Genomic DNA, 14,344 nt, shown 5'->3' on the forward strand with positions numbered 1-14,344 from the left:
GTGTTTTCAATGTTTAAGCAATTGTATTATTCCATGTACTTCAAAAGCACACACGGATGTTGAGATCTTGAGCTGTGTCTCTCGCCCCTCTCACAAAAAAAAAAGAAGAGCACAGCTTACTTTATATTTATAGGCTACAGATTTCATTTTTAATCCACCAGCAGCATCGTTTTTTGTTGTTGTTGTATATCTATGTTGTTCAGGTGATAAGAAAAATCCTCATTGGTATTAAGAAAGTTTCCTGGTTTACAAAATATTGGAGCCTTTTTGGGGTGAGAAGATCCAAGCAATGATGTCATTGCAAATATTTGGATGTCATTTCTTAGGACGTGTATTGCAGAATAGCTGGCAATACGATATTTGACCGTAACGTCGATAAATGTTGCTGGATGACTATATTGCGACATTTCGTTCCATCTCATATGCTGTTTTTAGTTGCTTTTTTTTTTTAAAGTTAAGCAGGCATTTAAGTAAGACAATTATTGCAGAGTCACTTTTATCGGTTGTTTATGTCGTGTCCGCTGTAGATAAGCTAGCTGCATAAGACTCATAGGCTACGTTACAAGCTAGTATACTCCAGCAGGTATCGCGCATTCTGGGCCACTGTAAATACCATTTGGAATTTATTTGTGCTCGTGGGAAAAATAATCCAGGTGAAAAATACAATCCAGTGATTTTTTTTTCTTAATTTCGAGGGCGCAGAGAAGTTTGTTGTAATAAATGAATTATATAAAAAAAAAATAAAAAAAAAAAGGGCCTCTGACTGACTGTAGCCTCTCGGGATCCTCTTTCAGACTGTGACTTTGCATCATGAATAGTATATCATTTTGAATGTAATTCAGAAGGCCTCTTTTGAATGTAATCAATCATGTGGGATGGGGAGGGAGGGAGGGAGGGAGGGGGAATTTTTTGTGTGTAAATATCTGGTCAAAGGGACAAAAGGGGTGTTTTCATTCGTGTGTCGATTCATTTGACTTCTTGTGCAAATACGACTGTGTGTGTGTCTGAGATGATGTGTGTGCGTTGCCACGTACACTCGGATGCAAGACTGTGTGTGTGCGTGTGTGTTAAGGGAGAATTAACCTTGCTTTAACCAATCAATCAATCAGTCAATCTATCAATCAATCCAATGCTTTGTGCATCATGTGAGTAGCTTAACCACAATTAATGGATCTGTTCCTTGTGATACTGTGCATTTAATAAAGGTGGTATGTCTTACACTGTGTTTTTCCACATCTGACATTTTCCACATCTTTAAAACAAAAAACTCACAAATATTTTTATGGTCTGTATTCGATCGACCCCCCCCCCCCCCTCGGAAAAAGTTAACGTGTCGTCGAAGGCGTTCTGCGACCACCATTTTGTTTCCAACAATAACTTGTGATGAGTGACAGGAACAGCTGCCAAATGTTCTCCTAGCGTTAGACTTAGCACATAGTGAGTGAGGGTCTTTCTCACCTTGCAATTCTTGGGTCACATTTCCAAGGTCGTCCTCAATTTGTCCGACAGCTGCTTCTAGATGACACTAATTTGTGAGGCATTAAGTCACATTCATTGCAAATCCTCAATTTACACTCGAGTCTTACTATACTTTACCTGTGGTGTTCCTCAGAGCTTTGTACTATGACCACACACATTTGACCTTCACTGTTGATCTTTTTCTCCAGGGCTCTTATCCAATTTTTCTATGTGAACATTAAGATCACGTATAAAGAAATTAGTAGGCTTTTTTTTTTTAACAGGGTAAAAAAAAACGTACATTTTGCAAGAATGAAATAATTGTTTACGAGAGTCAGTGATGGGTCAGCAAGGTACTTCTCTTGGCTCCAAGACTTCGATTCCATGAGGATGTTAGATGTTTTTACAATACACTTGAGCTTAATTTGAACATATAAAAAAAAGGTGTGAATTGGCGAGGGCCTCTTGGTTTCATCAAAAGCTGAGCATATTTTGGATTTATTTGTACTCTAAATGCACATTTAAGTAAAAAGAAGAAAACGTCCGCCTGTATCTTTGAACCATTGTTAAAGCCACAAAAAGTTAATATACATCCCGATGTATTGTACACAGGAGGGTCGACGTCGAGGGCGCAAAGGCGGCTAGATTCGTCAAGGCTCTGTAACAAACAAGAATAAATACAAAGTGCTAGCCTTAGCAAAAAAAAAAAAAAAAAAAAAGTTAACAGACACAAGCACTCGTCTATGGATTACTGTACACGGCGTCTACTCACTATACATTTTTGTGACTTTTCCTTCTGATGTGCGTATTCAGACTCGGCTTTCTTTCTTCATGAACAAAAAAAAAAAAAACAACCTAGAGAAGCACTCTGACTCAAGATTTTAGAGGCATTTGAGGAAAACTAACCAGAGTTAGCGTGTCAGCTTTGGGATGATTATTCTTTTTTTTCGATTTTGAATGATTAAACATCATGCACGCCGCAAGAACCGCATGCAGTAGTTAAAACGGTAACCCATCCGAGCACTTTTTTTTTTTTATTGATAATAGTCAGAAACACACACAGCAGCTTGGGCAGAGGAGGCCCCATGTCCTCTGGGCTTGTCAATGAGGGCTTGGGGGGGGGGGGGCTATTTATAGGTGAAGAGGCTTTTCTTTTTTTTTTTCTCCTTTTTTTTTAGGGAGGGGGGGGGGTCTATGGGTGAGAATAGTGAGGGTTTGGAGCCGCATCCCATAGGTAGCAACTGTTGGTAGCTGTCAAGCATCACTGATGGCGGGAGGTGGGGGAACTGAATGATTATCACCTTCATATATTTTTTTTTTTCATATATATTTATAGATTTAGATATATATCTGAACACTCACTCACTCCGTTCCTATGTTAACCCCACTTAATCTGGTTTAGGTTCACGGAGCCCCAGACATGACATAGGCGATTTAAATTGTGGCTAGAATACAGATATAACATACGAGCAAAATGTGAATGGAAAATGATATGAAACTTAAAGCGGATATTCACTATTTGCAGCAGGACTCCTATCAGGCCCTGTAAATGTCATTAACATAAAGCTAATGCGACTAATTCTTTTTTTTAAATAAAGGAAATTGTGCAAATTGGTAGCCCTTTGCATCACCTAAGTAGCTCCGAGTTTCAAGAAAGATAGTTAACCCCCTGCTGTAAATATTTTATTTCATGGACGCAAATTATTTTTGTGCACACGTTATAATTATCTTGTGGCTACAAACTAGTATCTCGTGCGCACCTTAAACAGCCTTAAATTAGTTTTACATGTGCATGATTACCTTCATGGCACGTTACACTTCATGGTTACAAATTTGGATTTTGTGGACACAACTAAGCATTTTGTGCAACTTGTACTTAATTTTGCGGCTCCAAATTTGTCCGTCATGCGCCCCTTATAGGGCAGACATTAGCATGTTGTGCAGATTTTTGGGGCCACGCTTTAGTATTTGTTGCAAACATTGTGTGCAACAGCTTTGTGGCCCCTGAATAAGTATTTTATCCAAGTTATTCGATGTATCGTGGCCACAATTAAAATGTTGTCCCTCATGTCATGTATGCCGCTCCTTAGAGTTTTGCTTACATGTAAAAACAAAAATTGCCTGACATTACATTCACCCCACCAAAAAAAAAAAAAAAACAGTATGGGATGAAGGTCTTTTTTTTAGGGGGGGAAGGGGGGGGGCATCCATCACTGACAGTTGCAGCAGGTAGGACAGAGTCTGCGCACCGCCTGGACATCAAAGAGGCGGCGGCGGAGGCTCCTTGGCGGCGGAGGCTCTTTCACGGAGCTGCAGGTGCTCCAGCGCCACGTCAAGCGGCATGACGTCCACGCAGCCCATGGCGCCAAAGTCGGCGAAGTCCCGCCGCTCATCCTCGTCGGAGGACGAGCTCTCGTCACGCATGAGCGTGGACAGCAGCAGCTCCTGCACAAACAGGCTGCGGTCGGCGCGCTCGCCCTCCGCCAGCTGACGCTCCGCCTCGGTCATCTTGGGCTCGTTCAGCCTGCGCACAGCCACAGGAACTTAGATCCACCAGAGGTTATGTTTTCGAAAATGTCTTTTTGTAGATTATAATACTTTACTTAATTGAAACATTTTATAAAACAAAAACCCACTTAGCTTTAGCTTATTAGCAGCCACAAGAAATGAAGACCTACCGCGCTAATAGAAACTGAGAGTTGTGGGACAAGGACGAGTGGTTGCTTTCGGCCGGCGCGACCGTGTTGGTGGCGGCCGCGCTGGGCGGCAGGATGGCGGCGGTGGCCAAGTTGGTGCTATTGGCCGGATTGTTACCGCGCCGGGCGGCGTGGCGGCCCGTCTCCGCCTGCTGGCGGGCCGCTTGCGCCTGCTGCCGCTCTAGCTGCAGCTGCATCTGGAGCTGCTGCAACTGCGAGGCCGACGGCCCCGATGAGTTGATCTGGCCGCCTGCCGCGCGCCGCACGCCCGACAGCTGTGACAACAACTCTGACAGAAAACAAACAACCTTCATCGTGTTTGACCTGCAACTGTAAACTCTCTGAAATGTCACTTAAAATGACATGTACGAGGGATTTGAGACAATTATTCGAGCATTAAGAACGATGTGGAGCCGGGAAGTTGCGCTCACCTGCAATGGGGTCCATGGCCTCCCTGTTGCTGGGCGTGTAGGTGGAACTCTGTGATGACGACGTAGTCGAGGACAGACCGCCAGCGGAGCCGCCGGTAAAGTGCATGTTGGTGCGTCGAGCTCGGGTGCCGCCCAGTCCCCGGCCGGGGTGGAACATCCGCCGCACGTGCCGGACGCTGCTGGACTCGTCGTGGAGGGGCGGCTCGTTAAGGTGTGAAAAAAAAAAAAGCAGGCAAAGGTCGATCACGTGTGCATTTTGCCATAAAGAGGACTTTCTTTCAGCTTGTGACAAAAGCCAGTGAGGTAACCCTGTGTGGTTTCACAAAGCTCACGATGTCATCAAAGCGCTGCATTGATATCAGACGTTGGAATGGCATCGTACATAGGCTCGTCTTCTTGGTTCATCATCAAAAGTTGTTGACATATTAAAACAAAGTCGAACCCCGTCGATACGGATTTCTGCAGGCCGATTTAGATGTTTGACAGAATTCTGGTAACCAATTAATAATAAAAAATACATTCATAAAATACAATGAATAAAATCTGTGTTACATTTCTTTTGATAAAATCAGCCAATTACGACACATACATGCGAGCGATGATGTTAAGTTTGTGAAAGGATATTAACTCTCTGGGTGCTCTGTGCTCAAGAGTGAGGTGGGCTGTCAAGTCGTCTGTGACGTGGTTGGGATCCCCCCCGGGCAAGGCCGCGCATATTGGACAAATCTGGAAGGCAAAGGTAAAAGTAAGCGCTAAGACTTGGTCATTAAAAAAACCCAAAATCACTTGAGAGGATCGGGTGGGCATACTCACCACCTCGGTGGAGGTCTCTGGGTGCTCGGCGGTGACGTGCTCCTGCAAAGATGTCTCCGTGAAGCCCATCTTGCCGCAGTAAGGACACGTGAATGCCTGGTGCTGCTCCAGCGAGAAGGTGTCGCCGCCATAATACAAATCTGCAGTGAGCAAAGGGACACTTGGTCACGCGAGGGTTACTGCTGACTGTTCGGCAGACATGCTAGCCGTAAGCGCTAGCCTACTGCAGGTGACAGTAAAGAGCAAAACAAAGTTACCGTAGTCTATCCTGGTTAATATACACTGCATGGGGTGCTCTGTGGTGTGCCGCGTGGTGGTGGCGCCGCTCTCGTAGCACAACGCGCAAAGGTCGTAGTCGTAGCAGATGAGACACTTGAAGCGTCTTCCTCGAAAGTTTCCCTTCAAACAAGCGTCGCAGCTCACACCTACAAAAGACAAAGGGAAAGTAGAGGCAAACATGAGACTGGTACTTTTTCGTTGGAAATGGGATGACAACCAAAGACAGAAACATAACTCTCTGTGATATAGAAGGTAGCGAGATGCTAAATTTGTTTTTGATAGCTTCAAAAAAATTGAACAGTTAAAGCTATTAGGCTGAGACTTACCACCTTAACGATAATCAATATGAAATTTGATTCCTTCCTGGAACCCATATGTACGTTCTGTACTGCCATGACGCCTGCATACGAGGTGTGTCAAAGACAAGTGTCACAAAAGACGAATTTGAAATTCAAACTAGCTTCTTCTTTTCTGCTTGACTAGCCTTCTCAGCCACACAATAATTTCACATGGAAGGATTCCTCAGTGCTATGTTCACAACCATCATTATCCATAATTTCAAAATGGCTCTCCTTGATCTTGGGACAAAGGAAACAAAATTCTCATGGGAGCGAGGTGAGAAGGCAGGCGTGGTGAGGAACTGTCAGATGCTCATCAGCTGCTCAGGACATTGTAAAACCTCTTCTCACATACTGAAAGAAGCAAACGTGTGCGCTTTGTAGACATTTAGATTGATGATCTGGCTCTCTAAGCAAAGGAAAATCCGACGTCCAAGAACTTTTCGGACACACCTCTCTGCACTCATGCAACCAAATAAACACTCCCCTGTGAGTTTTGGTTAAAGATTAAACTGGTTCACTATGTATGGGAAGGGTGGGGGTCTGAGTAGTCTCATTAATATTTTCAAATGACTGTCGTCCGAAAATATCTTTAATAAAGGCACATCGGGTGCCAATAAAGTTCCATCTTTATGCCACATGACCAACTTGAGCGCGGCTGTTCTCCTTGATCTAGCTTTTGAGCTAATGTGATAGCAATACGCACAACTTCTGAAGTGGTTAAAACACACGAAGAACATTCTAATTCTAGTTTATAACACTTTATTTTGTATTGGGAAATATTCCCCCCAAAACTCTATTGACTTGTTCCAGTGCGGAAAACATGCTGGAGACTTTAGCGGCCTGACTCTTGATGACAGTGCACAAGCTAGGCAACACACGTTCGGGAGCCAATGTTAGCTAACACAAAGCTGAAATAATATACGTGACATGTCTGGAATGAGTGTTTTTGTGTGTGTGTTGAAATGACACAAAGTAAGAACACAACGACAAGATGTAGGCGCTGTTAGCAAACGTAGCACTAATAGCCGGAGCTAACCGAGCAGCTCATAGCAACGGCTAACTGCTAAGCTGCGCCATGTTGTCGAGTTAGTTAGTAATTATTAAACAAAAAAACTAAAATGGCCGTCGGTGAGTATATGTGTAATGTAGTGTTGAAAATAAAGAATGGTAATGAGTCGTTCGCTTTATTTTAAGGTTCGACAGGAGCTCGTAGCATAAGCCAGTTAGCCACGGCGGCGCTGTTTATCAACTCACCCTCATGACGGGACATCCTACAAGCGGTCCACAAAGCAAGCCCTTCCCGGGGCTACCCCACAGCGCCGACGACGATGCGAGAATGGGGGGGGGGTGCAGTAATGGAGAAGCTATCGCTCTGGATTTCCTTGTTAGTTTTGTTTGTTTGGTTTTCACGGCCAAGATGGAACCCCTTGCCCAGCCTTCCCCTCTCCAAGGCAGCCACTTATCGCTTCAGTACTGGCGAACAACGCTAGGCGGCGCGCAACTGTGTGGAGTCGCATTGATGAAACCAAAGAAGGAGGTTTTTCCAGTGACGTATGAAGTGTTCATTTTTGGACTCACAGGCACTGCTACGTCATGTTTAACGAATTGAATTGGATCACAGTTGATTTAATCATTTAAACAGTTTATATTTTAATGACTTAAAAAAATAAGTATTCCTGCATTTGATCAAATTGATCTTTTTAATTAAATATGTATTTTTTCCTGCTACTAAGAGTTTTTATAATTGTTTAAATCAGTTTATTAAAATCAAGATTATTTTAAAAAAGTTCGATTATTTATTCATGTCATTTTGGTTTTTAAGTTGAATATAATTTAATAAAAATAAGAGTTTTTTTTCTCTACCAAAAGAGGGCACATTAAATTAGACTGTATTTGATTCAGTGAACATTTTTATTAAGTATCTGGCTAATTATAATTCAGCAATTAAGAATCAAGTTGGTAGCACTTTTGGATTCCTTGGCAACAAGAAAAAGGGCAAAATGAATTTGTCATTTCATAAATAGGACCCATTTATGCATTTATTAGGTATAATAAAAACAGTAAACTTGAAAATATATGTAGATTCTTGCAGAAATATTTGTATATCACACATAATAAACATAAAAAGTGTAAAATATTTGGCATAAAGAACACACTATTATGACATTTGTATTTACAAAATCCTCATACATCCAGACATTGTAAAACAATACCTGTCACCGATATTCTTCCTTTACAAATAAACTAATGCTCTATTTGTCAAAACATGCAATTAGCAGTCACATAAAAAAAAAAAAGCTTTTATTTCCTCCAGAGCATTCATTCAGTTTGAAAGAAAGCGAAAGCGAGAAAGCCTGACAAAACAAATCAGTGCATCATCACATTGAAGACTTCACAGCAGTGTGGTTTTGCTTTGAGATCCTATCAAAGAAAACAAGTGATTCCAGACCACGTTGAGTCTATCTATCGCTGCAAACAGGCAAAAACGGACACAAAGCTTTCATCAATGACCTTCTGTACAAACAAGTTGTGCTTCAATGTGGAAAGTAAAAGTTTATAAAAAAAAATAAAAAATGATGGGTACGACGCGTACTTAGGTGTCACATTGGCTGATCATGCTCGTACATTCTGCCGATAGAAAATAAACTTTAGAAATTCTGCCGTACGTTCATTTCCTGCTTAAAATAAATCCATGTTTCATATATACATAAATCTGTAATTCACCCCTGCTTTGTCTATGTGTAATAAGTGTCTATGATATTATATGTGATAATACCTGAGCACAAAAACATAGTAAGGCTTGTGGGCGACATCTTTTAAATTACTGCAACAACACCAACCAAAAAGATCAATTTATGTACATTTTGTATATTCAGTTTTGTGATATTTACAGCATACTCGAAGATTATGGGATTAAAGAACAAGGCCACACAATTTACACAAAAATAGTTTTTTTTTTCTGCTTTTTCTTTTTTGATCAAATAAAATATAAATCAGAATGTGAAGAAATGTGCCGTGATGCTAGCATGCTTGCTCAAATATACATACAGTGTTTCTGGGGCGGGGCAACCTGTGGCCACACCAGAAAAAAAAAATATTGATCGCACCAGTAATCGTGGATTTCATTAAAGCTGTAAGAAGTGATGGACACTCACTTTTCTAAAAAGTCGCAAGAACTCACGTCTGGAATAAAACTGAACGGCCATTTTGGATGCCACACACCTGCTATAAGTCATAGAGTCTCTGTACAATACACAAATGGTGATGTTTGGATGTTCATAGCAAAAAAGTGCATTTTTCTTTTTTTTTTTAAATGAAGTGCATAACAGTCCAAAAACAAACATGGACTTTGCCCGTGTCAGCGATGGGCTCCGTTAAATGGCTTTTTTTGTACTCCAAGGTAGTCGTTGTGTGTCGTCACACACTCAAGTGTTTTTTTGTTTTTTTTTTGTCTGTTTTGTTTTTAAGTGACTCCAGAAGTGGTGCTCACTTCCTGTTTGCGTGTAAGCTTCAATCCATCATTTCCTCCTTGGAGAACTCCCGGGATTTTCTCTTAAAGAAGCCCATCTGTGGGAGAAGACAATAAATGTTTTACAGCTGGAAATGGCACAATGGTTGTCGGAAATTAAAAAAAGATGCTTGAAAGAATGAAGTGAGCCATATGAGGTTCAAAGTCAAAGTCTTTATGAACGATTTAGACAATTTGGAATATGGTTACGTGACTTTGAATTTAAATATGTTAGCTTTTACCTTCCATAGCGCAAAGATGACTAGCGCTAAGATGAGAAGACCTATGAGGATGCTGATGATGATGATCCATATAGGGATTCCTCCTAAGCTCTCCTTGGAGACTTGGATCTTCATCTAGTAGGGGCCAAGGCAAGTCATGATTTTTAATTTTTTTTTTTTACTAATTCATCATTATTTATATTTCAGACTCACAGTTCTGGTGCTGTCAGTGCTGCTCAGCACAAAGAGTTCCGTGTTTCTGCTCCTTAAAGTGGCGTTCACCAGCATGTACAGGCTGGAAAAGTCCGCCTGAAAGACCCCAACAAAGATGCCGTCCATAAGATGAGTATTTAAAACCGATATCTTTGGTCAAAAAAACTGCTGGGACTCACTTTGACAAATGTGGGCTTCCACACTCGGAAGGTAACGTTGACCTGGCTGACTTTGGCTTCTGGGATGAAGCATTTGAAAGAGGCGCACGGGAGGTTCTCGCAGTTCTGCGGTGAAATTCAAAAAGGTCAGACTGGGAGGGATACTTACGAAAGTCAGACGCACGCAAAAGCCTTCCGCCACCCACCAGAAGAAAAATGCTGAGCGTTTCTCTGTTTGGGTTGGGTTTCACCACATCCGGGTTGAGATTAAGAGGGTTGATCAAAGCGGCCGCGTCGCATTTCATCTACAATGAGAAGAAAGTCCATCGGATCTTTTCCCTTATGTGTCGACAAATGTGCCGCTCACCTGCGGGCTGGTGACGATGTGCGTCAAGTACAGCAAGTAATTATTACGAGGCGACAGCTCAGGGTAGGTGACCTTCAAGTCGAGAGGAGGAGTCACCATATCGCCCGCTTTCTCGATCTGAGAGAGGCCATGAGAGGAAATACGTTCAATATCCTAAAAGGTTTCTTTTCAACATTGAAATGCAATTTTCACAATACCAATGTGATTTTTGACGATTCCAAAACTTTTTTTGTCTTACCGTGTAGCTGACGTTGACCTCCTCGCCGATCACCCGGGTGTCGTTGAACACGGTCAAGTACCGCTCGCCCTCTTTCACCACCACGTGCTCGTCCACTGGACGCCTGCAAAGAATGGAATGAATTGAAATCAGATGAATCAAATGAGCCTTAGCGACGGTAACTAGGAAGCAACGGCGTACTCACACGGTGAACACGAGGCCGGCCTCGTACTTGACGGGGATGGAGATGAGCACCGTGTTGTCGTCGAGGGTGGAGGGCAGCTCTTCGCTGTCACTGGGGGGGGGACGGACGACACTCAGCCATTTCCGCGTGATTCGGCGCAAAAGCGTTTCTTTACCTCGTGGCTGTGACGTTGATCTGGATGTTGTGATGAATGTGATTCGGATTGACCTCAAACTTCACTCTGAAAGATTCCTGTAGACATGATAAAGCACCTTGAAGAACAAAAGTGTTGATATAATAAATATATGTTTTTTTGTTTGTTTTAAAGGGGTAGTACCTCCACATTGGTTCCCAGGAAGGGGTACCCCACCGCACATTCCACTTTGGTGTGATTTAGAGTACAGTCTTTTTCCGGCTGACGTTTCCAAAAGAAAACAAGGTCAATCCCCCCAAAAAGATTTGCGTCGCATTACTTTCAAGGTGTCACGAGATCTCACCTCCACTTTGACGTAGTTGATGTTTGGCGTGAAGCTGATGACTACTTTGGTGTTGTAGGCGTTGTCTTTGCTGTTTCTCACGCGGATGTTCACGTCCAGTTTGTCCTTCTTGGCACGGATCACCAACCTGGAGGACAGCAAAGGAACAACCTGAACATACAAACGATCCGCCACAAGAGGGCAGCCTTGCGGGGGGGAAAAAAAGTCGGCAAGGCTTGATGAACTGCTGTTGGAGAACTTGGATTTGCAAAAGTGTGCGTGATGCGTTCGGGCTCACCTTGTCACGCTGGGCTCGGCTTGGAGGGAGAGGTCGGCGATGCAACGCTGGTCGCTGCCGCAGTCCACCAAAGCAATCTACAAGAAAAGAAAAGCAAAGTGCGATTAGATAGTAAGACTTCACTTTTTTTTTTTTTATCTAACATCTTTCCAAACTGACAGTTTATTTTTTTTTGCTGTTACAGTACAGACCCGGAATTATATTTCATAAAGTGTCATCAAATCATTTATTTGGACTCTTTTATGACTTTACTCCAGCTTTTGCATTCGCGGGTGGTCTTCAGCATTCTGGATCACCGAGAAGTGAGCAGTGGGAAAAAAAAAAAAAAAAGAATCAAAATAAACTTTTTATGTTTGTTTATGTGCTTGAGTAAAAATGCTCCTTACGCGTGACCTTAATTTCCTTTGCCTTCCTCTACCCCCTACGGTGTGTTTCACAGGTCACAGTGCATTTTGTTCCCAGTCTCCGAGTACGAGCGATCGCTAGACTGTAAAATAATATCCAGCAGATGAGCAACTGTATCTTCCGTCTGGTGATTTCCTGCTTGCTGCCTTTTCATAACAATAACAGGAGAAGAGGCCATTTGCTTCATTCCCATATCAGGCGATGAATAGTTGCTCCCTCGTTATCTGGACACATCGCTCATCACGAACACTATGACTTGGAAAGTTAGCGTGAGAAGGCATGCTGAAAGTAATATTTAGCAGATATGGAGAGAAGAACGTACCGTCTTATTAATGGACGTGGGCAGGCTTTCGTCCAGGACTGGGCCTTGGTCTTCATCGGCCAGTCCGAAGTCCAGCGACACCATGAGAGGATCTCGGAAGTCCAGTCGGGCCTTGTAAAAAGAAAACAAGGACTTATTAGTGTCTCTTTTAATTTTCTGTGCAGTTTTTCATTTCTGAATTTTTTTTAAAAATTATTACTTGAGAATCTCTTATTGTTCAAAAATTTAACTTATTTTATTTTTAAATCTAATACGTTTTGCAGGAAAAATATATTACTCTTTCCTCAAAATAAGAGTTTTTTTTATTTTAAAAACACACACTCGGCCGCAAAGCAAAAGCGCTACATCTGTTTTTGCTGATTAGTTCCTGTACGTGATGCTTGCCCAATCTCCAGTCCTTTTTCTTACCGACATCACAAACGTCTCCATCACGCACTTCCTCCGCCGGTCCGACACAGAGACGGTTCTCGAAATGCGCCGGTCGCTCTTTTCGTCCGAGTCGCGGAAAGAAGCTCTGGCTTTCGCTCGCAGAGCATCCAGAGTGAGGTTATAACGAATCACTGCAAAAGACAGTTTTAAAAAACAAGGGGTGAAATGACGCCACGATGTTGAAATCAGCAAAGAGTCTTACCTGCTTGGGTTTTAAGATCCTGCTTGTCGGATTTGACGCTGTAGACAAAACACACTTGAGTTTCAACGCACACGGATTTGCGTCCCTGGTGTTCGCATTGGTATTCGGTCTGCTGCAGGTTGATCTTGGCAGGGTCGAAGGTCATGTTGGCTTGGAGTTCCGCCACGTCTCTGGACCTGAGTGGGTCAGAGATGTCAATGTTAGCCTTAACCAAAGATTCTCAATTGGGTTCAGGTCAGGGGATTCTGAAACCGGTGTCCATGTTTTAATGACTAAAGGACGGGAGAAAGCTAAAAACAAACGTCTGGAGTAAATGTCGGCTTTCTTTTGTCTGGTTTGGTGTTTATGAAACACTTCGTGGGTCTTGAGAGTTCAGAAAAAATCCTCAACGGGTGGCAATATGGGGGACTGTGCTTTGAAAAAAACAGCTGGCAGTTGATTAGCCTCTCCGGGGAAAACAATAATCCAAATAAAATTCCTCAAGGGGAAAAAAAAACTTCAAACGGTTCTTTCTGGGTTGGTGCTGTTGACAATTTCCAATGCGCAAAAAGCAAATCCACTCGCAGAGAGGCAACAGATGCGTGATAAGCATAAAACGTGGCCAACAAGCCGGAGAGAAACGAGCCGACCCCGGCTGCCAAATCTTATTTCAAACTGGAAGCCACTTGAGGCTTGAAGTTTTCACACAGCTTGAGTAGAAGAAAAAAAAAAAGTGTGGGAGGACATTCTCCCATGCCTGTGAGGTTGAATCGTGGCCGACGCCAGGGGTTTCCAACCTTGGGTTGGCGAGCCAGAAATGGATCAATTTTTATTGGGTTATTTCGCCATTGTTCATCATTAGTCTCGTAAACGTCCGTGTTATGGCAAGAGTAAGGAACCCTGGCGAGTAGGCTAGAGAGGCTTTTAACACAGACATCTCCAGGAAGTCGTCGATCTCAAGCGTACAAGTCCGGTGGGACGTGTTCAGCTGTATAAATGAAACAAGCAAACATTGTGAGATGATACTCGGCTTGCGAATGCTGATGAGTGGAACGTGTACGGACGACAGTATCGGGATACATGTCGATTACTCGATCAAGGGTTTGGGCCAAAACTCCTTACAAGGCATTTTGTACGTTTGGGGCTGTGTTTATCGTCTCACCAGAATAACGAGGCCCCGCCGAGACCCCCGATGGTCACGTCGGTGATTCCGTCTCCATTCAGATCCATGACCCCGTGTATAGACTGACCAAAGAACTTCATTTTGTCATCATTTCCGCCCGCCGGGATGTGCTACGTGGACAACGAGGCAACGTTTGGATGAGTTTGACTCAAAGAAATCCACGC

General features: G+C 42.9%; 2 protein-coding genes and 1 long non-coding RNA gene across 5 annotated transcripts in view; 1 reads left to right on the forward strand and 2 right to left on the reverse strand.

Moving 5' to 3' along the window:
- Positions 1-3,709: 3,709 nt before the first annotated feature.
- kcmf1 (potassium channel modulatory factor 1) lies at positions 3,710-7,542 on the reverse strand. Its single transcript, XM_085926657.1, has 7 exons — positions 7,273-7,542; positions 5,656-5,823; positions 5,399-5,538; positions 5,210-5,311; positions 4,586-4,775; positions 4,137-4,443; positions 3,710-3,982 (listed from the first exon to the last, which is right to left on the reverse strand). Exons 1-7 carry the CDS (start codon positions 7,286-7,288, stop codon positions 3,718-3,720), a joined length of 1,188 nt encoding a protein of 395 aa, XP_085782783.1. The 5' UTR covers positions 7,289-7,542; the 3' UTR covers positions 3,710-3,717.
- A 389-nt stretch (positions 7,543-7,931) lies between these two features.
- The window catches only part of itga1 (integrin, alpha 1), a 28,595-nt gene continuing 22,182 nt past the window's right edge, over positions 7,932-14,344 (reverse strand). For all 3 annotated transcript variants that reach the window (XM_085925885.1, XM_085925884.1, XM_085925883.1), the window contains 16 exons: positions 14,160-14,290; positions 13,019-13,194; positions 12,796-12,947; positions 12,388-12,498; positions 11,661-11,737; positions 11,384-11,510; positions 11,224-11,301; positions 11,062-11,138; positions 10,908-10,997; positions 10,724-10,826; positions 10,486-10,602; positions 10,325-10,423; positions 10,140-10,244; positions 9,961-10,056; positions 9,769-9,882; positions 7,932-9,585 (listed from right to left, as the gene is read on the reverse strand). In XM_085925885.1, coding sequence (XP_085782011.1) covers positions 9,529-9,585; positions 9,769-9,882; positions 9,961-10,056; positions 10,140-10,244; positions 10,325-10,423; positions 10,486-10,602; positions 10,724-10,826; positions 10,908-10,997; positions 11,062-11,138; positions 11,224-11,301; positions 11,384-11,510; positions 11,661-11,737; positions 12,388-12,498; positions 12,796-12,947; positions 13,019-13,194; positions 14,160-14,290 — 1,710 coding nt within the window. In that variant the 3' untranslated portion in view covers positions 7,932-9,528. The remainder of the gene's footprint in view (positions 9,586-9,768; positions 9,883-9,960; positions 10,057-10,139; positions 10,245-10,324; positions 10,424-10,485; positions 10,603-10,723; positions 10,827-10,907; positions 10,998-11,061; positions 11,139-11,223; positions 11,302-11,383; positions 11,511-11,660; positions 11,738-12,387; positions 12,499-12,795; positions 12,948-13,018; positions 13,195-14,159; positions 14,291-14,344) is intronic.
- Positions 10,076-11,982, forward strand: LOC147048224 (uncharacterized). The gene is made up of 3 exons (XR_015067732.1): positions 10,076-10,645; positions 10,731-11,325; positions 11,442-11,982. It is a non-coding gene; the product is annotated as an uncharacterized LOC147048224 (long non-coding RNA).

Source organism: Syngnathus leptorhynchus, chromosome 12 (genome assembly GCF_054491065.1).
Source record: "Syngnathus leptorhynchus isolate UIUO chromosome 12, UIUO_Slep, whole genome shotgun sequence".
NCBI classification, from domain to species: Eukaryota; Metazoa; Chordata; class Actinopteri; order Syngnathiformes; family Syngnathidae; genus Syngnathus; species Syngnathus leptorhynchus.

Bases quoted from the DNA above. Each gene is read 5' to 3' on its own strand.
- kcmf1 (XM_085926657.1), bottom strand. The intron at 5,312-5,398 runs GTGAGTATGCCC...TTTGCCTTCCAG, and splicing joins CAGAGACCTCCACCGAGGTG to ATTTGTCCAATATGCGCGGC. The intron at 4,444-4,585 runs GTGAGCGCAACT...GTTTTCTGTCAG, and splicing joins GGCCATGGACCCCATTGCAG to AGTTGTTGTCACAGCTGTCG.